Raw genomic sequence first — 26,714 nt, forward strand, 5'->3', positions numbered from 1 at the left:
GGCTAAGTGCTGCGGAGCTTATTACCTTACAACTATAGTAAAACCTCCTTAGTATGATATGGGGTATATAACAATATTATCTATATTACAATATACACCCCTTAATTAAGCCTTTTTTAGTATAATATTACGATAATCTAACTTTTAACGATATTATTAGTACCTACTACTAATATCGGTATAAGCAGATTTTAATTCGTTGGATTTAGCCTTTGCTTACTATAAGTTCAGCTATTAAATTCATTATATAACAATTAAAATTCATTAAAATTACTCTTAGATCTTACTCTCTATATCTAATTCTATCTTATTTATTATAGTAAGACATTAAAATCCTATAAGGCGACGCCGTTACGGCTTTACTAATTATAAGCGCCAGAAAATACGCACCTACTACTGAAAATACCCCAGTCTACTATAATTGGAGGTTGCTCGCTAGGCAAGCAACTTCCTCTATTATAATATTAATTAATCCTTAATATTAAAAATACTAAGTAATAAATTCTAATAGCTTAATTAAGCTAAATTATAATGTGGGTAAAGTATATAAGAGCAAAAAAGAGCTGCCGAACATCCTCTTCTAGAGGAGGCTCTCTTTAAGTAGCACTAGTACCTATAGAACTCTTATATTCCTATTACTAGCGACCTTATATATACTGCCGCCACTTAATTATAGTAATAAATACCTATACTAGTAATAATAATTAAGCTAAAATGGTTGCTTGGCTAGTTGGAAGGCTTTAAATCTTATAACAGTATTTATAAGAGGAAGTAGTACGGTAAGGCTGCCTTAACCAATATAGAGGGAGTAAAAGATCGTATAGTAGAGCTTTGAGTAATTATTACGCCTTATTTACTAAAGGATATTTATAAAACAGGGCTATTTTAAAAGGCTATACTAGATACTATATTAGCTATTAAGAATAAAGAAGTAGAAGGTATAAATCTCTCTAGGTAATTACTCTAATGCAAATAGCTTAAATAAGCTTCCTCTCCTTATAATTGGCTTATTAATAATAATAATAATAAATTCAATTTACCGCCCGTCCCGGTCCCCCTAGTAGGTCTACATAGGCTAATACCTTCTATAGGAAAAACTCTAACTTAGAGAAAACCCAACCTTAGGCCGCGCTAGAGAGGTAGCAGCGTTCCGACATCGGAGCGCCGGCGGCTCGCCTTCTACCTGCCTTTAAGTCTATATATTAAGCCAACTAGCCGCGCTTCGCGGACAATCTTACTCTACCCCCTTCTTTCCTTATCCTTTTACCCTTATTCTTTTACCTTTTACCAGTCCTCTAGGCTTTAAAAGGGCTGGTATCTACTTATATCCTCTGCATCTATTGCCTTTACTGCCTAAAACTGGGGTAAAACACCTAACTGTACTAGCCATTTTGCTGCCACTTAGGCGCTTTTTTTATTATTTAAGACATCCTAAAGGCGTTTAGAGGCGCATTTTACTATAAAGTTTGCCCTTTGGTAGTATAGACACTAAAATAGCATATAATAAACTATCTGCCTTATTTAGCTATATTCGCACCGTGGGAGAACCGCCGGTATACTAACGGATATAAGCTATGCATTAAGCCCTATTACCTCTATATGAAGAAGAAATAGTGCTATAGCCTCTGCTTTTATTAGGCCTTTGTATAATAGGATTATAGGTTTCCCCTATAGGGTCTTCCACGTAGTTTCTATGCGGTCTTTAGCCTTTACCTACCACTATCGTCGCCATTCTAAATCTGCCCATTTCGCGATAAAGGTAGTTGCCTGCCTTTGGTGCTGGTAACCTCCTATACAGTAGCGGCGCTCTGCCTGCGCTCTGCCGGCGTTCCGCTAGCCACGCTTACGGGGGTTTATTATAGCTTCCCGCTCTATATAGTCCTTCTAGTACGCGAGGAAGCCTTATATCTATTTTTACGGTCCTTTGCGTGTTCCCTAAGCGCTTCTAATAGTACTAGTAGCCGTTTTGTTTTTTGCTGGCGCTTTACTAATATATTCCAGATACCGTTAAGTACCTCTACTAATTCCTTTTCTACCCTATTAGAGGCCGTCTTGGCGGCTCTTTAGAGGGCTGTCGTTTTAATATGGAGTTAGATTGGGGGAATAGCCGCTTCCTTCTCCATTGTAGCTATTGGTGTTCGCTGGTATGCCCCTATAACCCTACGAAGACACTAGTTCTAGACTTTCTGTAGTGGTTTAAGCAAGCTTTTCGCTAGCGTTCCGCCGTCGTCCCGTACTCTCTACACTTGGGCGCCATACAGCATCGCTAGTCGGACGGTGGCTGTGTATAGGATAATTGGCTTATTACTAAAGCTATATTACTTTATAAGTAATCGGATTAATATAGCCTCTATAAATATTATATAGAGGTATAATAAGAAGGCCTGGATAACAACGGTAATTATACTTAAGTAGCTTACCTAGTTTAATAAAAGGATATACGGTACGAAGATACTACTCTTAATTGACGGCTTTAGCACCTATAAAGCAGCTATTTAAATACTTATTAAGAATACCTCTTTTAAGAACACGCGTATAGAGTTCCTTCCTACTAATTATACCTTATTATATTAACCTCTTAATTAAGGGATAATTATAAACTTTAAGCTGCTCTACCGGCGATACTAGCTGTAATTTATAGTGGAGCTTTTGCTTTAAAATAAGAATTTAATTAAGTAGATATACGTCTTATAGGCAATTTAATAGTTAATTAAAGCTTAGAAGGAAGTTACACTATAAATAATTAAGAATTGCTTTATTAAATCTATGTTATTTAGCTCTCGTATAGGCCCACGGCCTCGCCCTTAAGATTATCTAGATCCTCCTATAGTTAATAAGATATAGTAAATAGCAGAACAACTGCTTATAGTAGAAAGAATTCGCGCCGTAATAAATATTTAGAATTTTATTAAGCTACCAGGTGAGGAAGTAGAGGATTTATTAAAGGATCTTATTAAGTATGTAGTAGAGCTTTACGTAGGGCCCGATCGCAATACAGAAATAGATAAGGAGGTTATTAAGTAACCTTAAATTAAGCTTAATAAGGCGCTTATGGCCTTATAAAAGCTTCGTCTTTATAAGGAGTAGTAAAGCAATTCTAATAGAGACGTAATTACGACTCTATTAAGGTACAAGCGTTAAATTTAAGGCCGACGACCTTAAAACACCAAGCAGCAATTAATTGCGATGTATTTTAGTATAGCCAATCGCTTAGTTATAACTTTACGTGCGTAGATACATAATATTATTACCTAATTTTGATTTTAGGTGTATTTTATATACAAGTATATAATATAACAATATCCTTGGTATTACGATACGCTCGGTTAAGCAAACCGTATTGTACTAAAGAGATTTTACTATACTATAGATCTATAATTCTATAAGATAAGATTCTAGGACTATTAAAACCACTCCTAATACTAAAACGCCCCTAGTAATATATCTTTATAGACTTTTATAAACTACCTATAGACCGTAACGAATATAATATAGTTATAATTCTAGTTAACCGCTTTAGCAAGCGCCCGTTTTTAATCTCCTATTATAAAAATATTAATACTAAAGAGGCGGCCTAACTATATATCTACTACGTCTACTAAATTTATAGACTACTAGATACTATTATATCTAATTATAGGCTATAATTTATTTTAGCTTTCTAGAATACATTTACTTAGATCTTAGATATTAAGCTAAAGCTTTTTATAGTATACTACCCCTAGATAGATAATTAGACGGAAATTATAAATTAATACTTAGATTAGAGACTTCGGCCCTTTATTAACTACTTCTAAGATAACTAAGCTAAACTACTACCCCTAATAGACTACGCCTAAGCGACCCTACCTTACAACTCTATATGATTTGCCCCTATCCAGCTAGAAATAGGCTACTTACCCTATATAAGCTTTAACTAGAAAAGACTAGAAGGACCCTAAACTATATATAAAAAACTATTTTATAAAAAAGCCTAGCAGTACGCCAAGCGCTTAGAAGAAGCCTAAATAGTAGCCTATATAAATCTAAAAAAAGGCCAAGAAATTAATATAATAGTAGGCGAATAAGTATAGACAAGAGCCTAACTTTGCCGTAGGAGATATAATCTAGGTTATAATAAAGAACTAAAAGATAGAACGACCTAGCCGTAAGCTAGACTATTAGATAGTAGGACCATATAAGGTTTTTAAGAAGATAGGCAATATATATAAAGTAAGGCTCCTAGATTTAATTAAAGTTTACCCTATTTTCTCTTTAAACAAACTATAGAAAGCTATAAATAACCTATTACCTAGATAAAAGAATAAACCTCCCCTACTAATTTAAGTTAATAGCAACAATAAATAGGAAATTAAAGAAATATTAGGCTATAAGCTTATAAGGGGAACGTTAAAATATTATATTAGTTGGAAAGGATATAACCTAGACCCTACTTAGTACCCTATATAGAACTTTATAAGTAGTCCCCATAAGCTTTAGGAATTCTATAGTTATTACCCCAATAGACCTAGACCCCTAAAGTACCTTAATAAGTAAATAGAGTGCTAGAATAGCAAATATAATAAGCTACCTATTAAGTATAAAGATAAGAATACCCTATAGATATAATACGGACGTATAAAGCCTAAGGGCAGGCTTTTTTAGAAGGGGGGGTAATGTTATAGCACTAGTAGAAACTAGTAGATTGTAGCTAATAAATATTAGTGGATTATAGTAGATGGTTATAAATAGTTATAGATAGTTGTAGATAGTCGTAGATAGTCGCAGATAGTTTTATATAGTTTTAAATAGTGTTACGGCTTAAACAAATGCCTCTAAACCAAAGCTTAAACAAATGCTGTATTACGAAGATACTAAGCTAAAGAGAAGGAAAAGGGGTCGCCAGGACCGATGTAAACAAATATATAGGGTAAGCCGCCAAGGCGCTAGCTTTAGGCGGGCCAATTACAGGTCGGCAGAATATGGCAGAATTTAGCAGGTAACATGCGATAGCGCCATTACATTACCCCCCTCTTTAAAAGAAAGCCTGCCCTTAGGCTTAGTTAGAAAAAATAGGGTAGCACTAGGCTTATAAATGTAGGATTATAAAAATATAAGATAAGGAGATAAAGGGGACACNAGTCCGTCCTNACTAAGTANAAAGGGCGATTNTAGGCTAAGTNGAAGCACTAGGCTANAAAGAGTAGCCGCTAAAAGTCTTAGCACGGATCTAACTAATTAGATAACTTTAACCGGCGGTTAAAGTTCCTAGATATCTNAAATTTTANNGTACTNGCAGAAAACNGNAGAATNTGGCAGAATTTGGCAGANAGCTATATTAGGGCTTTAGGGCGTTTTTGTCCCTATGTTCTTCCGGTAACTTATCGTCTTTATTATACTAGCATTCCATCTATTCGTCTAGGTACTTTAGGGGTCTAGGCGTATTAGGGTATTAGTTATAGAATTCTTTAAGCTTCTGGGGGTAGCCTATAAAGTTCTATATAGGGTACCAGGTTGGGTTAGAATTGTAGCCCTTCTATTAGACATGGTATTTTAGCGCTCCCCGTACTATCTTATAGGCCAGTATTTTGTTAACCTCCTATTTATTATCACCATTTACTTAAACTAGTAGGGGAGGCTCGTTCTTTTATCCGGGTAATAGGTCGTTTATAGCTTTCCGTAACTTATCTAGTAAGAAGATAGGGTAAACCCTAATTAAGTCTAGGAGCTTTATTTTGTATAAATTGCCTATCTTCTTAAGAACCTTATATAGTCCTACTATTTAGTAGTCTAGCTTATAGCTAGGTTGTTCGGTTCTCTAATTTCTTATTATAACCTAGACTGTATCACCAGGGGCAAAATTAGGCTCTTAATGGTGTTTGTTTGCCTACTATTCTATTAACCTCTAAGCTTTTCCTAGGTTCTTATAGGCTACCGTCTAAGCCTCCTCTAATTGTTTGGTGTACTGTTAGGCCTTAGTATAGGATAGCTTCTTTTATATAGTCTAGGGTTCTTCTAGCCTTTTTTAGTTAAAGCTTATATAGGGTAAGTATCCTATTTCTAGCTGAATTGGGGTAAACCCTATGGAGTTATAGGGTAGGGTTGCTTGCGCGTAGTTTATTAAGGGTAGTAGTTTAGACTAGTTGTCCTAGAAATAGTTAATAAAGGGCCTAAGCCTCTAGTCCAGGTACTAATTTACAATCTTTGTCTAACTGTCTGTCTGGGGGTAATAAGCTGTAAAAAGCTTTAGCTTAATACTTAGGATCTAGGTAAACTTATTCTAGAAGGCCGATATAAACTATGGCCTATAATTGGATATAATAGTATCTAGTAGTCCGTAGATTCGGTAGACGTAATAGATATATAGCCGGGCTGCCTCTTTAGCATTAATGTTCTTGTAATATAGAATTAAAAATAGGCGTTTACTAAAGCGGTTAACTATAACTATAACTATATCGTATCCGTTACGGTCCCTAGGTAGTTTATAAAAGTCTATAAAGATATACTACTAAGGGCGCTTTGGTATTAGGAGTGGCTTAAGTAATCCTAGGGTCTTATCCCGTGGGATTATAGCTCTCTAGTAGTTTTCGCAGTTCTATATATATTAATCGATATCTATAACTATTCTTAGCTAGTAGTAGCGGTAGTTAATAATTTTATAGGTCTTGTTCTTGCTAGGGTGTGCTATAGAGACTTAGCAATAAGCTTTACGGATTAGTTTAGTCTGTAGATTATTAACGTTAGGGACTATAAGCCGCTCTTGGTATAGGAGTAATTCTTCCTCCGTCTTAAAATTGGGGTCTTCTTTTATAGCTTATTTGCGGAGGGCCCTTAAGGCGTTAGCCGTGCGGTTTGCAGTTAGAAGGTAGTTAATTAGCCCTATTAGCTTATCTAAGGACTCCTCTATTAGTGCTAGCTTGTTTTACTAGGAGTCTAGCTCCTTAAGGATCTGCGGGTTAAGCTATTCTAGATAGAGGAGGGCGCGCGTCTGATATTAGGTCTTTAGCTTATCCTAGGGTCCTACATTTTATTCTTTTCGGGTTAGGGTATTAGCCTTAAAGTTTTACTTACTAGAACGATATATAATTATAAAGAAGAATTAGGAGAGTATTTCGGCCTATTAGGCTTATCACCCTATAAGCTGCTTTGTAGTTATAAAGTACTCTAGGGCTTTATAATCTGTATATATCTTAATCCGGGAGTTCGTACCTTTAAGCTCTACGCGCTATTAGGAGAGTAATTAAATAATAGCTAGTATTTTTTTGTTGTGTACTTTATAGTTATACTTAGCTAGGTCTATTATCTTTAAGAAGAAAGCTATAGGGTACTATTTACCGTTTAGATGTAGCTGTAATAGGATTCCCACTACGACCCTATTAGAGGTGTTTGTTTCTAGCATTAATTTAAGGTCTAGGTTATAGTAATAAAGGATTAGGAAAGAGATAAGCCGATTCTTTACCTCTTTGAAGGCCTTTATATAGCTATTGTTAAAGATAAAAGGCGTATCCTTTCTAGTTAGTTATATAAGAGGTTTTGCTACAATTCTATAGTTATAGATAAACTAGTGGTAGAAATTATAAAAACTAAGGAAGAACTAGATTCCTTTTACTATATAAGGGGGCTTCTAGTTACGGATTGCCTTTACCTTCTTAGGGTTGACCTTAATTCCTTCCGTAGTTACGATAAACCTAAGGTATTTTATATGTTTTACCCTAAACTCGCATTTCTTAATATTAACTTATAAGCCCGCGTTCCGTAGCCTTTTTAAAACCTTCTTAATATAAACTTAATACTTAAGTTCGTTGTCTAAGTATATAAGAATGTTATCTAGGTATACCGTGCAGAATTTATTAAGGTAATTAAAAAGAACGTCATTTATATACCTTTGGTACATAGCCGGTCCGTTTATTAGTCTAAAAGGAAGAACTTTATATTTATAGGAACTATAGTAGATACAGAACGTTATTAAATCTTTAGATGCAGGGTCTATCCTAATTTAGTAGAAAGCTTAGCGGATATTAAGTTTAGTAAAGATCTTTGCCTAGCTTAGACGTATAAGGGTCTTATTAATTAAAGGAATAGAATACCGGTCCTTTTAAGTAATAGCGTTTAGCTTTTAATAGTCAATATAAAAACAAAGGCCTCTATTAGGCTTTTTTATAAATAGAATAGGGGAAGTAAAAGGGGCTTAACTTAGCTCGATAAACCCTTTATTTAGGTTATTAATTAAGTACTACTTTATTACTTTTAGCTTATCCATTAATTAATAGTAAAGGGGGCTATAGCCTAGCAAGTTATTGGCCTCTAATTAAATCTTATAATTATACGTTTGGTAGGGGGGTAACTTATCTAAGGCCGCCTTTAAGAATGTATTCTTATAGCCTATATAAATAGTAGGAAGGAGGCGTTTAACTAGTTCCTCGTTGGTTTCCTTATCTAGCCTTTCCTCTCTATTATTAATAATTTGGTTAATCTTATATAGGCTTATTATAAAGACCTCATTATCCTTCCGGTATATATTAAAGTAGAACACTATAGCGCTAATTACAGCGATGTCTACGGTAGGGGGGTTAACTAATAATAGGGGCGTATGTAACTTTAGGGACTTCTAGGGTACTGGCGTTATTATTACTCCTTTTAGCTCCTATTATATCTTTTAGAGGTTATCCCTTATATCTTATTAATACGTTCTTTTCCATAACGGTTAGATTTATATAATTTAGACATTATCTACGTTATTATCTATCCTGCTTCCGTATATAGAGTCCTTTTTAAATATAGCACTTTAGGAAAGTATCTTTATTAGTATAGAGTTCTTTCCAGCTTTATAGCGGGCGTCCTTTTAGGTAAAGGCTAGGTCATGGGCCCGGATATCCTACTAGTAGGTAGGGTTACCCCTTACAGCTAGTGTCTTGCGGTTAGTTCAGATCTCCCTAATAAAGGAGGGCAACTTTAGTCTATCCTCTGGCTAGACAAACCATTTTTTTCGCATGTTTAACCAAATATTAAAATAGGATATCCATTTTCGTCTAAGAATTATATTATGGGACCCTAGGTCTAGGATACAAAAGGGGATACCGTATTGGCGTCGTCCGTTAAGAGCGATATATAACTTTAAGACGTGGGTAACGGGCCGACCAGCTTAGCTATTATAGCCCTTTACCTAAATAGGCTTCTCTAGTTAGATGGCTTTTGCATTTAGAAACTTAGCAACATTATTTATATAGGCAGTATTTATAAAGGTAAAGCTATTTACTCTAGTGTTAATAAAGGCGGTTATATTAACTCTATATCTATTTTAAGATACTATACATAGAACCGTGAAATGCTTTCTACCTATTAACTAACTAAGATTAATCTCTTTAAGATCGATAGGGTACCCTAGGGGGGAATCTTTCCCTAGGGTTCTTCTTTTCCTAACTTATTAGACGTTTCTCCTTCCTCTATCTCCTTAATATCGCCTATATTCTTTAGCTCTAGGTAAAATAAGGTAAAGTAACCTTACTTATCGCAGTTAAAGCACGTAGCCGAGGTAGGGTTAATCGGAGTATTACGGCAAATACTAGTTAATGGTGTAGTATATAGCTAGTTAGGTAAGGCTCGCCAGTATATTGTTATAACCGCCTTTAGTATAAGAGCAGTTGTAACTTATCTTCCTGCTCTAGCTCCTATAGGTATAGCTAGCGAGTTCCAATCGTTACGGAGTTGCTTCTACCAATTAAGGCGGGCGTTAATCCGCTTTAGTTCTAAGTCTAATAATAGGCAATAAGCTATAAGTCTTTTATAGGTTGGTAGGTTATTTAAGGTTATAGCGATCTTTTCTTATAGCCAGATTATTAGCTTATTGTATAGGTCTAATCGGTAGTTCTTAAGGGGAACCTAGCCTTCTCCTGTAAGGTATAGGAATTAAGTCTAGAATTTAGTAAAGGGTTAGTTTAGTTTTATTATTAGGTGATTATAGTTATAACGGGTATCCCGTACTTTATTTAGGTTAACATAAATAGCTGCTAGGTGCCGTATTATCTTATTAACAGATATAAATCGGACAGGGGAGTTGTCCTTAAACTTGGCTTAAAGGTGCCGTTAGGCGTCCCTAGTGGTTCGACCAAAGAGGTAAAGCATTTTAGCTTTCTTAGAAAGGAAATAGTTATAGTTAACGCGGAGCTTTCCTTATACTTAAATCCTCCAATTCTTAAAGGTAGGGTTTATCCTATTAGATAGTGGTAGGGGGTTAGGGAGCTTAACGGACTTTAATTACTTCATTATTATATCCGTACTCCCTAGTATATTATATTTAGTAGAGTAAATAGGTTGGCTAGGGCTTTAAAAAGGAAAAGCCGGGCTATTTTATAGGGCCGTAAGGCTTTCTAGGATCTCTTATAGGGTCTTTTATATATTTCTTGCTTTAAGACAATTGGCTTCCTAGCTAGCTACAAGGGCGCGAATCTGCTCGCGTATATCTATAATATTATTATTATCTTCAATTTCTAATCCTAATTGGATCTTAGGTTCCTCTTAAGTAAAGGCAGCTCTCTTAAATAAGCTTGCTTTAGGTGCCATTATTAGCTTCCTAAGGTTCGTCGGTATTATACGCTTTAGTTTTAATTCTGGGGGTATAGGTCTAGTCCTATCTAGCTTATAAGGTGGGATATTATCTAGGCCTTCCCAGGCAATATAGAGTTATTTTGGTGTCTAAGTATAGCGTGTTAATATATTATTGCAGACGAAGTTTCTTTAGGGTGGGATATTATTAAGGCCTTCCTAGGCAAGGTAGGGAGAGCTTAGTATAATGTTACGGCTTAAATAAATGCCTCTAAACCAAAGCTTAAACGAATACTGTATTACGAAGATACTAAGCTAAAGAGAAGAAAAAGGGGTTGCTAGGACCGATGTAAATAAATATATAGGGTGAGCCGCCAAGGCGCTAGCTTTAGGCGGGCCAATTACAGGTCGGTAGAATATGGCAGAATTTGGCAGGTAACGTGCGATAGCGCCGTTATAAATAGTTACCGTCACGTAACCAGAGGATCGTATATAACGTTAAGCGGCGCCGCCCTCTATCTCCTTTTCTTTCTTTAGCTTTAGATCTTCGTTTATAGACTACTAATCGTATAGGCTTACGCGTCCCTCTTACTGTGCTCGTGCCTCGATTAATTGAGTCGCTAACAAGTCCTAGCGTTATCTTAGGAAGCGACTTAGACGGCATAGGCAGAGCTTAAGGCGTACTTACTAATACTAAAGTGTTACTAGTCTGTCTAAGAAAACGCTACTGTTTTTTAACCAATTATCTGTCTACTAGCCTTAAGTCTACTTTGCCGTTTAAGGTTTCTGTTCTTTACTTAGCTATACCACTTATTTTCTTTACTTAATATAGCGATAATAATATTTTTAGCTTATACCCGTAATTCGCCTTAAATAGTAATATACCTATTTCTTTCTATAGTGTTATATTATACGCAAACTATATAACTAGTAATAATAATACCTAATTACTTTATACGTAATTAATATAATATTCTAAGTACTATTCTAATATCTAGTCTAGCCTTTCTATTTACCCGTCTATCTATAAGTTATATACTATTAATATTACTACGTAAGTATCTTATTCCGCTAGAAATATAAGGTAAGGATATAAATAGAAAGTCCAATTAATAGAATAATAGGGTATATTATATAGACAGACAAATCCTTAAGGGAAAGGAGGAGTCTATATACAAGGTAAGGAAGGGCTTTCCCTAAGCAGGTGCAGCGTATATGCCTTATAGGCAAGTTGTATATAAGTCGCCTATACCTCGCAGCTATATAACTATTTGCTTAGGTCCCATCCAATAATGCCCCCCCCCCTTTAAAAAGGGTTGTCCCTAATTCTTTATATACTTAGGCCTTAATAAAATCCTATAAAAAACTTTAATAAGGAAAAAATTAGAAGGGAAAAAGTGTCCTAGTTTTGCGTATAGAAAGATAGGTATATATATAGAGACTCCGCTAAATTCTACCAAATTCTGTTATCTTTATCGATTTTATTAAATTCTACCAATCGCGTATAGAGAGATAGGTAGTATATATACGCGGCGCGAAGATGTTAAGGAACTTTAATCGCCGGTTAAAGTTATTTAATTAGTTAGATTTGCCTTACTAAGACCTCCCTATATTTAACCGAGCTAATAGCGATTTTCTATGCCTAGTATAGAAAATCCTAACTAGTCTATTTAGGGTTTACCTAAATTTAGTAGACTATAAGAAATATTTTAAATCTTGCTTATATAAGCAGGTCGCTAATACCTTAAAGGTAGGTTATAGGTTACTTATATATATCCAAACTTATAATAATAAGATAGTATACCCATTAAATCCACACTAACTCTATATTTTAGCCTTATATTATTTACGTAATATATATATAAAATAGTATATAAGCTGCTAATATAGGTTACTACTAATAGGTTACTAGTAGGTTAAAGGACCCTAGTTATAACTAGATATAGAATAATATATAAGTTATTAGTAGGTTATAGACCCTAATTAAAGGACTTTAGTTATAAATAGGCCTATTACCTAATATATAAATAGTTTACTAAGATAGTATAGAGTAACGGACTAGGTCTAAGGAGAGTACTTTTAATTACTCTAAAGTTACTAGTTATACGCCATAGCCCTACTTATAAGTCGCTAGTATAGCTAGGTTGCGTTATGGTATGGCTTATATAGAATATTAATAAATTAAGCTTTGTCCTATATATACCGCAACTCTTATTATAAACATTAGCTTATTTCTTAATCCCTTAAAACGTCCTCTACCTTTCTTTAGTATAGGCTATATCTTAGTACTAGCGCTTACCTTTTGCTTACGCTTTAGCTATAAGGCTAGGTTATAGTATACTAGCTTTATAAAACGGCTTATTAGAATAAGAAGGTATTTTAGACTTAGGGAGATCTGTAATAAAGTTAAGTAGATAATGCTACTAGGCTTAAGTAGGGGCCGTAAAATACTGCAGCTTACTATAAAGTATATAGCAGCGTAATTTAAAGCGTTAGTAAGTACTATAGTTACTTAGGTATTTATAGAGATCCTTAATAAGGCCAAACCTTATTATTTTACCTTAGAAGTTCTTAATTATATTTTACTAGTAGGAATTTCCCCCTAGGTTAGCTAATAATATATAGAGTATAAGGCGCCCCTTATACTCTATAGATGGAATTAACTAGTAACTTAAGAGGTACTTCTTAAAAGCCGTTTTGGCTAAAGTAGCTATTATTACTACTTACTATAGTATAAGACTCTATATAAAGCTAGTACTAGTAAGGTAATATATAATATATAGGTTACTTATAGAGTTATTATAGGAGACTATTACCTAGGCTAAGGGATCTTCCCTAGGGTTTAGTACTATTAGGCTAGTTAAAGTCTTAATAAAAATAGTAGAATACTCTAGTCCACTAGTGCTAGGTTTTAGTATAGTAGCACTAAAACCTCCTATAAAGTCTATAACTTATAACTTTTACTATAATATAGGTATAGATATAGTTAGGTCGTAATACGTCTATATAAGGTATATGTTTAGGGGTATATAGTATCTAAGTCTTTTATCTATCTAATATTGGGTCGCGATATACCTATATAAGGTATATATTTAGGGTATATAGTATTTTAGTCTTCTTTTTCTTTAATATTAGGTCGCGATATACCTACGCATAATTTACGTTTAGGGGTATACGGTATTCTAGTCTTAGGTGGCTTACTACTAGTAATCTTTACTATAGCTATCTGTATTCCTTATATAAATTATATATATAACACTAGGCCGTCAAAAACGGACTCTGCACCTATACGTGGTGACGGCTACAAACCTAAGTCTTTGAAGTTCAGACTTAGAGCCAACGTAGAGACGTTGCACAGCGTGCGATACGACCTAGTGGTGGTAGTAGGTATTGTGGGCGGTGGTAAAAGGTTTTTATATAGGATGGTAAGATCTTAAAAACTACTACTAAGTGCCCCTTACGAACAACAGCAACACTATTCTCCTATTAAGGCACCTATACGATCCAACATGGATACACAGCATTTAATAACATCCCCCGACCCCTAGTAGAGAGCATTAACGACCTCTTATGTTAATGAATAAGTGATTACGAATAAACGAGTAACAAGTAAATATACGGCCCCTCCTAACCCCTAGGGCGATCGCCCGCGGAGCATACGGTCACTCGCTATTAACTATTAAATACTACCTAGCAGTTTAGATAATACTATACGGTTTTCCTATCTCCTTTTAAGGAGTGGTAACCCTTAGCGAGGGCCTAGTAACTAGGGCCTAGGCATAAAAGATACTTAGGCATATACGTCCCGCTCGCCTTTTAGTATAGTAGTAGTTTATAGATAAATCCCCCTTACACCTTTAATAGGCCTTAAGGGGGGGAAGGTATAGCGTATATAGCAATAGTTAATAAAAGATAGTATATAGGGGGTAGTTAAAATACGGAACACAACTATAAGTGTATAGTAATTGAACGGCAAGGCCTAGCTAGGATATAGTGAACCCTAGCTAGGATAAGCTAAAGAAGGAAGTAGTAGTTCCTAAGGAGTTTAAATATCTAAGGAGGATAGGACGTAGCCGTAGGCCTATAGGGCCGCCGCTATAGACGGACATGGCAAACCGGGGTTTTTTATCCTACTGAGGTGGCTTATAGGGTTTTTCCTCCCCCAAACTGNAGGGTTTTCTTCCTGTAAATTATAAGTTTTCCCCCTATGACGGAGTAGTCTGCGTGGGCCTAGATAGGATCCGTATTAGACGTTAATTAAGAATTACTACTATATATAACACTAGTGTTTAGGGGGTCCTTAGAGCTATCTAGCTATTAAACTATCTCCTTAGGAGTTTATTTAGAAAAGCTTTACCATTTTTAGGTTTTGTATAAGAGTATATATATTAGATCCCGCAAGAAACACTTAAGTTCGCGAGTACTCTCTCTGTCTTTTTGGCCTTATGGCGACGTAGTGCGGGACTCGTTATATTTTGTTTTCTAAACCTAGCCCTATAGAACCTATATTACGACCGCGCTTTAAGTAAAAAGATTTACCGCTACTAACTGTAAAGGCTCAGTCAAAAAAAACAGAATCTATTGGTAGCCAGTGAACGAGAATTCCAAGACGAGGTCTGGAAGAAGGTCGAGGAAAGGACACGTCTATATACATGGCGCTAAGGCTCGGTCAGGCCCTCGAACAGGGTCTGTAACAGTGCCGTAACACCAACTACGCGATCTTCTATAATGGCGTTAAGTAGTTGCTTTTTATAGCGGATTTTAGCGAAGAGGTCTTTAGCGGTTCTTACCTATATAATAAAGTCCTAGCGGAAAACCTCTACTTATAGGTAGGTTAGGAGATATAAAAACTAAAAGTCTACCTACTAATTAAAGTTAATAAAAGGGGTATATAAGAAGAGGTCCTTTAAGCTTTATATATGGGCTAAAAAGGTATTAAACTTCTAGGTCTCCTTTATTATAGTTATATAGTATATAGTAGTATTATTAAAGCGTCTTACTATAGGGTCCTTAATCTAGTCTTAGACCATAGTTTTAAATTCATTCTATAGTAAAAGACCTTTATCTTAAGCGCCTAGCTAGCAATATACTAGTTAGGCGATTATCTTTACTTTTATAAGACCTTTAATAGCCTAGCTCGTATATTGCTTATAATAATAGTTAGCGTTATTAACCCTAAATTGGTTTTTAACCACGGCGATCTACTGGTTAAACTTCCGTTAAGTTATACCGCTAATATTAGGCTGTAACTTCTTAACTAGAGTATTAAGATTCGTTTATTATATATGTTTACTATATAACTTATAATCTTTATTAAAGGGATAACGGTAGGGCTTTATTAAGTTAATAATACTCTATAAGTTGGCTATTTTCTTAGCCAGCTTATCTAGCTCCTTTAGGTTAGTAGTATTTAGTAAGATACTAGTAACCTTACCAAGCTTCTATTAAGCCTAGATATATAAGTTAAACTAGTCTCTAGCGTTTATAGATATTTAACTGTCTTAAGATTTAGAAGGTGGCTTAGATTCTACTAGTGTACTTCTAGTGTTTTTATCTACACTAGATCTTAAGGCGTTTTGCCATTATGTCGTGAGCGTATTACTATTAAGTATAGGCGCCGATCTTATCTTTAAAGGTATTATAGAAAAATTAAACCGGCTATCCTTCTAAGGGGATTAGTAAGGATTTGGATATAAGGTGAGGATATAGATAGGGGGTTTAATTAATAGAATAATAGAGTATATTATATTGATAGACAAATCCTCAAGGGAAAGGAGGAGTCTGTATATAAGGTAAGCAAGTATATACAACCTACTACTCTTTAATTTTATAGAGTAGTATCTATCCTCCAGTTTTATATACTTGCTTTTATTAAATAAGACCTGGTTTTGGTTACTGTAGCAGTGTCTTATCGAACGAGCATATGCGGGGGAGGCTCGCTTAATTTTAGGTAGTAGCAGCGAGGTCCCACAGGCAAATTCGGAGTGTCATACATGTGACCGTTCATCAAACAGCTCTACCTCTTCAACGGGAGTCAAGAAAGTATTTTCTATTGTGAATCTTAGGTCCTTAAGTCTTGCTATTCCTAACTACAGCCTACGGCATGATTGGGGCGATAACCGCCTACTTTTGACAACACAATTTCATGATTCTAAACCTTCGGGGCGCTGGGCGCTCGCTGTTTCCATTCCCACCGGTTATGAGAGTACTGAAGGACTAATTCTAGGCTCTCAAGATGTCGATCTATCCCTACAAGCCCCTGGATACAGAGACAGAAACTCGAGTTCTGGAGATTGAACCCGGGAATTACGATGACAAGATCGTTTGTAGTCTCAAACACATCTCTCTTCTGACAAACCCCAAGTTCGAGGCATTGTCGTACTGTTGGGGTAATTCCATGTCAGGCCCACCGGATGAGGAGACGCTAGACAAAAAGGTTAGGACGGCTGTAGCAGATAGCGAGAAGACGATCACAGAAGAACTTGTGTACAGAGACCTAGAAGACCATCCTCAATATCAACGAATATACTACTTCTCAGGAGGGCCGCGAAAGCCCGGGAGAATTCACTGCGATGGCATTGACATGATGGTCGGGGGCGAGCTCTACTCGGTATTGAAGCGCCTTCGGCCACTACCAGGTTCTGATCTCTTAGTAATTTGGGTAGATGCTGTTTGCATTAACCAATTCGATCTAGAGGAGCGCAAATTGCACGTCGGGAATATGAGTAAGATCTACGAGAATGCAGAAATAGTGCGCATATGGTTGGGAGAAGAAGTAGGCAGCGAAACTCAGGCATTCGAAACATTGAAAGAGGTGGCTGAGAAGATGGTTGGGTTATTCAATGACAAGAAACTCGGTGGTTTTGAGCGGCAAGATCGATTCTTACATGACCAGAAAATACGAGGACTTCACTGGGATTCTCTGAGTGAGTTGCTGGGTCGCTCTTGGGTACGTTGGAGAGTGGCACTATAATAGCAGTTGGGCTGGCCTGATTGCTGACTAGTCGGCATAGTTTGAACGGGTATGGGTAATACAGGAGATCGCTAAAGCAGCGAAGGCCACAATTCACTGTGGTAGGATTGTATGGGACTGGGATACATTTGCATTAACCATCAACACTATGCGCATCTGGGACATTGATATCTTCCTTTGGGCTGCCAGCGAACCCAAGGCCATCGAGGAAATCCGCTTAATGCGCCGTCTAAGAAGTTCAAGGGAAAACTCAGGCTCTACTCCATCTCCGAAACTACTCGAAACCCTGCAGGATTCACGGAAGTTTAAATGTACTTTCCCAAGCGACAAGATTTATGGTATCCTCGGTCTTGTGTCAGACCCGGAATGTGTTGAAGTAGACTACAGCATAAGCCCCTCAGAGGTTTTCAAAAGATATACCATATCATATCTAAAAAATCACAATTCACTCGACATCCTCTACTATTGCGCTAAACCGAAGAAAAAGTCGGAGCTAAATCTACCATCTTGGGTGGCAGACTGGACCCAGCCATGCCACCATGAGCCGTTTGTACTTCTTAAGCTTCCTTCTCGTGCCGCAGGGAAGTCAAAAATCGATATCCGTTTCAGCCATGATCACAAGAGCCTTCACACTCGAGGCAAGGTACTTGACTCGATCGAAGAAGTGGAACCGTTTCGCAAAATCCCGCGGAACTCCAAGATGTTCCACGAAGAAGGCCAACCATTTTTCCAAAGCCGCCATGTGGCGTGGGTTGAACACAACCACCGCGAAGTCTCCCGTAAATGGGTGTCAAACGTCCTCGAAGTTGCCTTCCCTAACAGGGTTGCCACGCCACAATCTTTCGAAGCATTGTGGCGAGCTTTTATCTGCAACAGAACCCAGGAAGGCGACATCCCTTCAGCAGACTGGGGCCAACACTTTTATCGTTGGGTCATGTCAATGACTCATGACATGTCAGAGACCGGTGCGCTGAAGAAGAAATGGAAAAGCGAGACTCGTAACGCGTACGATCTGACTGAGAAAGCCAGTAGCGAGGACCCCTACGAGAAAAGCGTCCGGATGACGCTGTGCTTTAACAAAGCTTTCGGGACGTGGTGTTACAACCGGAGATTCTTCAGGTCAAAAGCTGGGAGATTCGGTTGGGCTACAGACACTGCAATGGCTGGAGACGATATCTGCATTTTCTATGGGGGCGATGCTCCCTTTGTACTCAGACCCGATGGAAGTGGTCGTCACGAGATTATCGGTGATGGTTATCTTCATGGCTTTATGGACGGTGAAGCAATGGGTGCGGATATCGAGGAACGGGATTTTCATCTTATCTAAGATATGAGATTCCAGAAGTGGGGGTGAAAAGGGAACATCTCAAGCCAAAGAAGTGACTCTATACAAGAATTCTACGTAGTTTTGGTTGCTACGATAGGTCACTGTCAGTATTTGGCATTTATTATAGGGGTTAATACAAAATCCACCTACAAAGTTTCGATTATTTCGACATCCACCTCCTATAAACAGAATCCACGTCCTGCTGATTGAAGCTTAATAGCTTTATATAGCCTAGCGCTAATCTAGCCTAGTACAATGCCAATCTAACCTAGTACTGGGTGTGGGCCAAGTGGGTCGGGTAATTGAGTGGGTCGATAGTAAGCACCCGAAAACCAAGTCACGCGGAAAAAAAAAGGGGGGAATGGTATTATGGTAGATTTTATGGTAGATGTAGAGGTTCGGCAGAGCTTTGATAGAGCATTGGTAGTCTATGCGGAGTCTTGGCAGAGCTCCGTGCAGAGCTTTGAGAGGAGCTTCATAGAGAGCCTTTGACAAAGCTTCGGGTAGAGCTTCTGGCAGCGCTCCGCGTAGAACTCTACCGAAGCTCTGCACGGAGCTCTACCAAAAGCTCTACACGGAGCTCTACCAAAGCTCTGTACAGAGCTCTGCATCTACTATAACGTCTACCATAAAGCTCTACGCGGAGCTCTACGTCCACCGTAAATTATGTTAACCCAATTTTTACTGGGTCGGGTCCGTTAATAGGTTTAGACCTACCCGCTAAGAACCCGACCCAACCTAATACCCAGTGGGCATTACCTGACCTATTGTGACGCCTAGTTCCTATATAGATTGGCGTTATACTAGGCTGGATTGGTGTTAGGCTATATAAAGCTATTAAGCCTCAATCGGCAGGAGGTGGATTTTGTATTAACCCCTTTATTATACCCTGTAATATCTAATACCACACCCCAAAAGAACGATCTACTCGTCTCTAATAATCTCTGGGACTTTGCTAACACCCCAGAGAAATCTGCGCTGTTCTATATCTGCCAGCTCAATGCAATACTACCAATTACTCCGCGACCCCCGGTCTTCTCCTCTCGATGGCCAATACTGTGTCCACGAATTCTCTCTTGAGACCGGACTTCTTTCGCGCTGCCAACAGCTGTGCAGTTTTGAGCACGTTCTTTATCTGTCTTCCATTCAGTTGCATTGTCGCCAGTTCATCGAGATCCTTCTCCGTAAACTCATGCGGCTGCTTCAACTGCTCTAGGAAGTTCACCCAGATGTGTCTCCGCGATTCCGTACTCAAATCAGGATACGCCATTGATATGTGGATCCGAGATTGGAACGCGGGGTCAATGTTATCTACGCGGTTGGTGGTGAGGAACATGATTCCCTCATAGTACTCCAGAACGCGAAGGAAGATAGAGACAAGCTTGTTCCGCTCAAGGTCGTGCGTAGAACGAGCCTCCAGAAAGACGTCGCATTCGTCCAGCAGGAGAATGGCATTCCATTTGCTTATCATTTCGAGAATGTTTGTCAGTTTCCGCTCTACCTGGTCAGGGTTGGTGCCGAGATCACCCGCGCTCATCATGTACAGTGGAGTATGCATGTTCTCGGACAAACTCTCCGCTGTGAGGGTTTTTCCTACGCCCGGCGGGCCTGATAAGAGCATGATTATACCCTTACCTTTACCAGAGATGACGTCGTCGAAGGATTGTCGGTTCTGGACCTGGGATTCGGCGAACGAGAGGATGAGTTCTTTTTGGTCTTCTGGGAGGACAAGGCTTTGGAAAGCTTTGTCGTTCCATTTAATGTCTTTGATGTAGTCAATGTAAAACAAAACTGGTAAAACAATCAGCACAGGGTTCAAAGTACTTAGGTATCTTACTAAAGTGCTGGCAACTTACGCCACTTCTTTGATTTGAGCGAATAGCCTTGCACTCTAGAAGTACAAATCAGGTGATGGTCTTCAGTAAGCCGCAAACGCTTCTTTTGCTGGTCCTGGCAATTCGTCCATTCCTTGGCTGAAGCCTCAACCTCCTTTCCGTTGGTTTCACTTGACTCTAGTGCACCTTCCGAAGCTTTCAAAGGTTGGATATAGGGTGCATAGTGTGGCTGTTGCCGTCTAAAATTGCCTGCATCTACAATCATTCGGCCCGCAACCTGTTTGGATAATTAGACTGAAATGCTTTGCCTAAAAATGACGGGAACTCTCTGACATCAACTAATATTTCCTTTCCCTCTCTATCCCGGTTGACCGCAAATCCTTCGTACCTATATGAAGTCAGCCTTGTTGTCCAAAATTGTTGCAATTACCGTTGCATATACCCTTTGTAATGATACCCAGCAAGCGATTCGAATTTCTTCCCACGCTCTATCAGTAGAGCCTTTACGGCCTTTTTCTCAGGATGAAAAGACAGTGGATAAGAATGCAGAGACTTTATTGGTCTAGTACCGGAAAATTCCGAGACCTGAAGGCACTGGTTGCTTCGGCCAAAGTCGGTACCATTCCAGTCAATGGATTCGCACGTCAACTGGTACGCATTGCCGCAATTCGTCCTGGTGTATTTCCCGTTTCGGAATTCAAGCGCACATGTGGTTCCTTGGTGAGAATCCGAGAACACTATACCGCCGGGTTGGAAAATCGTCCACAGATGCTGGTATGTGATGACACCATGGCTAACATAATCTTCAAAAGCCTTGATGGTGTCCTTCAGCTCTTCCTTGAGGACCGAAAAGAGAAGATGAAAGTGTTCTGTTGTCTTCTCATCGTGCATCATTTCCTTAAATCGGAGGATTTGTCCCCAACGATGGATGAAAGGCTCGAATGGCGCGTCGAACTCAAGTCTGTCGAGGCTGCAACAGACGCCGGGGTAACCCTTCAGTATCTCCGCCAGAGCTGTCTTCAACCACGGGCTCTGGACAATGATGGAGTGGATTTCGAATTTCTTCCGGCTATCAAGACACTTCTTGTTGCGGACAATTAGGGCATGCCGTGCCGTTTCATTGTTTTCTGCGGCCTCTTCAACATCCTCAGGGACCTTATCGACCCATGTCCGGTTACCCTTGCTGTCTTCCGGGCCTTGGTATAGTGGTACAAAGCTAGCAAGTGAACCGACGGACGCCAGCGCCGGTTTAGATTCTTGCTTTGTATCTCCATTTTGTGTAGAAGCGCCATTGGCGTTTTCCACAACCAACCCGAACTTCTTAGCTAGAGAGTCAAGTCCAGGAGAGGAACTGTCAATCGCCATGACGAGAAAATCACCAAGATATCAAATGTAAAAGTATAAGAAAGTCAATGCAGATTTTGTTAAAGAGAATCTTGAGTAGCAGCCTCGGAGGATTTATATAAAAGGGCTGTTTTTTAGGCAGCACTTAAGCACCTCTGTGGCGAAGATATGGGGGCCACATTGTGTCTCCAGTATCAGGCATAGCAAGGCCAGTGGGCCAAGGGGCCAAGGGGCCAAGACTCTCGGGGTTTATTCTAGGCACAACCTTCGGAAGTCAATTTGGCGGTGTTCAGGCACAAAGGCGGTCAGTAAGGCTCTTCGAAGAAAATGTGGAGTGGTATGGAAGTAAGACAGTTGATCAACTTTCTTAATTCAATAATTACTGCCTAACTACGGAGGGGTGAGGGAACGTTGGGGCAATGCGATTCTGTGGTGCGGATGCCCTAAATGCGGTGTTTTATCGAGACCGCGTGAAGACAACGAAACGCCAGCCTTGAAAGTCTGCCCCACAGCCACAAAGGATCTTCTCCACTTCACTGCACTTCATGCAATTATACAACCAACGAACGCCACACTCACTCAAGGCTAATTCTGCGTACCTAGTAATGGATGAACACAATCCTTGCCAGAATTTGTTCACGCTACGATTAACAAGATTTGTTCCATAAACAAGTAGTCAGGTGGATGTCACGTTATCAACCAGCAGTGCAGCGCCATCCGCCAGATGGAAGCATTCATTAGCTGAATTTCACTGTACGAAAAAGTTCACTCCATAACATCAGGCTTACTTCAAGCCTCTACTGATCATAATTGCCAGAACTAGGTGCACACGTTGAACAGTAGGCATTATCCCATGCGCCGTCGAGAAAGGCGTACGCATAAGCGAACCAACCAGAGTCTCTAGATTGAATCGAGTCTTAACAAAATAAAGCCGTGTATTTGATTAACAAATTAAGGCTCAAATTATTATAATAAAGCTTAATCTTAATATATAATTGATTTTATTATGTCCTAATTAGGCTAAGATGTTCCTACTAGCAAGGTCCTTCTTTATAGAGAGGTATATTATATAGAGCACAGCTAAATTGGGTCCTTGGAGGACGACGTTATCTTACCCACTCTTTGCTACCATGAGGTTTCTATATTGTATTTACTAAAAGCTCTAAAAGAGGCTTCCTTTTTGCTTACTTATTTATACCTCTTCTACCCACAGATATATAAGCTGCATAGCTTGGCTTCTTAGGAAATAGCTGAACGGGTTCTTACCTATGTTCCTCCGCAGGCGCCTTATAAATATCCTTATCCTCCATTATAGCAGATAGGCTAGGTAGTTTAGTAAAACGTTCGCCATATTTAAATAAGGCGCTAATAAGGTCTTCATATGTCACGAAACCCCACCGCAGGGGCCTCCATAGGAGAGCCCCGTGCTCTCGCGTACACCTCGCGTACAGCTTATGTCAGCTACGCGTAGGTATATCACCTCCTTACGCCCTCGACCCTTACGATCGATCGCGCAACGTCTTGTAGACTCCTCGAATATATACGTCTTGTAGCCACTGCCCCCGTCCCATGACATTACGTTGCGCCTTTTTACCACCGACACCTAGCCTACGACCAATTCTACGTCTCTGCAATACTATAGGCGCTGCTAGAAGCAGCGTGCCTACGAGTTACCTTACTTTATACTTCTAAGGAACCTATAATAGTAAGACGATATTCCTTACTAGCTATTATATTAAACCTAAAGAACAATCTAATACCTATACTTAACCTACAACGCCAATTAATCCTAGGAGAATTTAATTTATTAGCCCTAGCCTTAACCCCTAAGAAGATAGACACTAATAATATCTTATCTTTTATTAACTATATAACTACGGACAAGTAAGTAAAAGGGCTACTACCTATTAAAATTAAAATACGAGACGCCGAGACGTTTATAAAAATAGTAGTATAAGAACCTAATAAATACTACTACTTTTTATAGAATTACTACCTAAAGCTTATATAAGCTAAGATACGTACTACCTAAGATTATAATATTATCTAAGACCTATAAGCTCGCGAGGCGCTCGCCGATAACACGCGTTAAGAAACTAAAGATAACCTCCGCGTGTCTAAACGCGACGTCCAATAGTTAAAGAAGGCTAAGATTGCACTTATTGCTATAGTTACTAAAAAAGAAGGCATAATTAAATACCTATAATCTTAGCTTAATAAGCACATTTATAATAACGCTAGATACCTCTCTACTATATATAACGCTACTTAAGTCTTTACGCCCCCGGCAACTTTACCTACTTAATACTTAACGAAGGGTTAGCGCCGAGCAGCCTTATCTAATAGAAACCCCTACTAAAGTAATAATAAAAGCTATAATAACTAAACCTAAGCTGCTACCGTAGGGTCTAATATATATTATCTTAGTCCCCTAGTTTTTTAGGGAAACTGTAAAGAATATAGCCACTAGAAGATATAAATCCGTAAAAAACTAACTTAGAGCGCCTACTTTTTTCCTATAGAAGACACTAAGATTAGCTACATTATTAGGCGAATAAAGGGTACACTATTTAATAGACTCTTTGCCTAATAGGAGACCAATAGCCCCTAGAAGTGGCAGTCCTACTAAAAAGTCCTTAATAATCTTAACTTAATATACCGCGACTACAACCTACTAGCCACTAACCAAGTTAAACTATATGCCCTAAAGATAAGCCCTACTAAATTATTTAATAAGTTCTATGTTAAATTTCAGAAATACACTAGAGCCCTCGCCTAAGACGATACTAAAGACTAAAAAAATCTCCTTAAAAAAGTCACTTATTGCCTTAGTTACGTAGCCGCTAGCTATAACTATAATAATATTTATAATATAGTAGCAGCTATACGGAAGATTAAACGACGACTAAATTAGATTGCTACTGCAAACCCCTGCCCAAAAACCTCCCTATAGAAGCCCTCTGGACCTACTAAACCACTAACGCTTACTACCCTAAGCAACACTACTAATCCTAATATTAACCTTTCTATACCAACCTTCCCGTAGAAGCTACTAGATAGAGAACGTGAGCTACTTTAGAAGCTAAAGCGTTACTATAGATATTATTAAGAAGGCTATTATAGCTATAGCCTAAACTGCCTAATAGCTAGGTTTAGTAGCCGCCGCCTAATACCTAACCTAGTACCTTAAATACTAAATACGTTACTATATACCACTACCGTATAAGACAAAGACGTAGTAATAGCGGTAGAGTCGGATATAGAAACGGAAAACGCTAAGTTCTAGCCCTAAGTCGTAGGTTAGGACGCCCTAATAATAAGGGGATTTATATATTAGCCTGCTTAATAAATAACTTAGTAAAGATAAATAGACGGAAATAGATAGTTTTACCTGTAATAGGAACTACTGCTAAAAAATAATATAAAAGCCGTTCTATAATTAATTACGGAGCTACTAATAAATTTATAGATATCTAATTTATGCGTACTTATAACCTACCTACCTTACCCCTTACTAAAGCCCGCGCCCTATAACTCGCTAATAGTAGTTATACCGTATAGAAGATTACCTATATAGTATAACTCTACCTAGATATAAATAGGCACTAAGAAGAACTTTAGGCTTATATTATACCACTTACTAACTACCCTATTATCCTTAGAATGAACTAGCTTAAATAATACAACCCTACCATTAACTAGAAAAAGAGAGAAGTAACCTTTAACTTTAAATACTATGGAGAGACCTGCCTAGGATATGGCCTAGCCGCCTTTATCTACTCCCCAGGATACCAACCTAAGAAACCCCTTATTACCCTACCTACGACTAACTACTATTACGTAAGCGCCGCGGCCTTTTACCGTATAACACGTAAAAAAGGCTAGACCATTACTGCAGCCTCCTAATTATAACTATATAAGCTTAATAAAGAATAGGACCATGTCCTCTACAGTAATAGGATAGATATAGTTAACCTCCTAAAAAACGATACCCCTATAGAACTCTACGGACTTTTATCTTTAGACTTTAAGAAGTTTATAAAGCTTAAAAAAGGACTTACTAACAAGAAACTCCGTAAGCTCCTCCCTAAGAGGTACTATAACTTTATTAACGTATACTTACAAAAAAACGTAAATATACTCCCCCTATATTAACCTAATAACTATACCATTAATATTAAATAAGGAAAAACGCCACCCTATAAGAGACCCTACCTAATATTAAAAGACAAACTTCTAGTTGTTAAAAAGTATATTAACAAGCACCTTAATAAAGGGTTTATTCGCCCCAGTATATCTCTAGCAGCCGCCCCTATTCTCCTTACTAAGAAGCTAGAAGGAGGTATTTAATTCTATGTTAACTATAGAGGACTTAACACTATTATAATTAAGAACTAATACCCCGTACCGCTTATACGTAAAACTTTTAAGCGGCTTAACTAAGCCAAAATCTATACTAAGCTTAATATTATTGCCGCCTTTAACCGCCTCTAAATACGAGAAGGTAACAAATAGAAAGCCATATTCGCATCGCGCTTTAGCCAATTTAAATATACCGTTATACTCTTTAGCGTATATAACGGCCTAGGCAGCTTCTAAAGCTATATTAATAACGCCTTACGGGACTACCTTAACGACTTCTGCTCTGCATACCTGGATAATATACTTATTTATAATAATAACCCTTTTAAGCATACCGAGCACGTTTAAAAGG

General features: G+C 38.1%; 2 protein-coding genes across 2 annotated transcripts; one reads left to right on the top strand and one right to left on the bottom strand.

The window, feature by feature from the left end:
- The first annotated feature begins 16,526 nt into the window (after window positions 1-16,526).
- Window positions 16,527-18,967, top strand: K441DRAFT_617059 (uncharacterized protein). Its single transcript, XM_067645779.1, has 2 exons — window positions 16,527-17,470; window positions 17,535-18,967. Exons 1-2 carry the CDS (start codon window positions 16,757-16,759, stop codon window positions 18,819-18,821), a joined length of 2,001 nt encoding a protein of 666 aa, XP_067500451.1. The 5' UTR covers window positions 16,527-16,756; the 3' UTR covers window positions 18,822-18,967.
- A 577-nt stretch (window positions 18,968-19,544) lies between these two features.
- On the bottom strand, window positions 19,545-22,068 carry K441DRAFT_617062 (P-loop containing nucleoside triphosphate hydrolase protein). The gene is made up of 4 exons (XM_067645780.1): window positions 21,099-22,068; window positions 20,990-21,044; window positions 20,678-20,933; window positions 19,545-20,612 (listed from the first exon to the last, which is right to left on the bottom strand). Exons 1-4 carry the CDS (start codon window positions 22,019-22,021, stop codon window positions 19,837-19,839), a joined length of 2,010 nt encoding a protein of 669 aa, XP_067500452.1. The 5' UTR covers window positions 22,022-22,068; the 3' UTR covers window positions 19,545-19,836.
- Between the last annotated feature and the right edge of the window lie 4,646 nt (window positions 22,069-26,714).

This window comes from Cenococcum geophilum (assembly GCF_001692895.1).
Source record: "Cenococcum geophilum 1.58 unplaced genomic scaffold K441scaffold_43, whole genome shotgun sequence".
Lineage (NCBI taxonomy): Eukaryota > Fungi > Ascomycota > Dothideomycetes > Gloniales > Gloniaceae > Cenococcum > Cenococcum geophilum.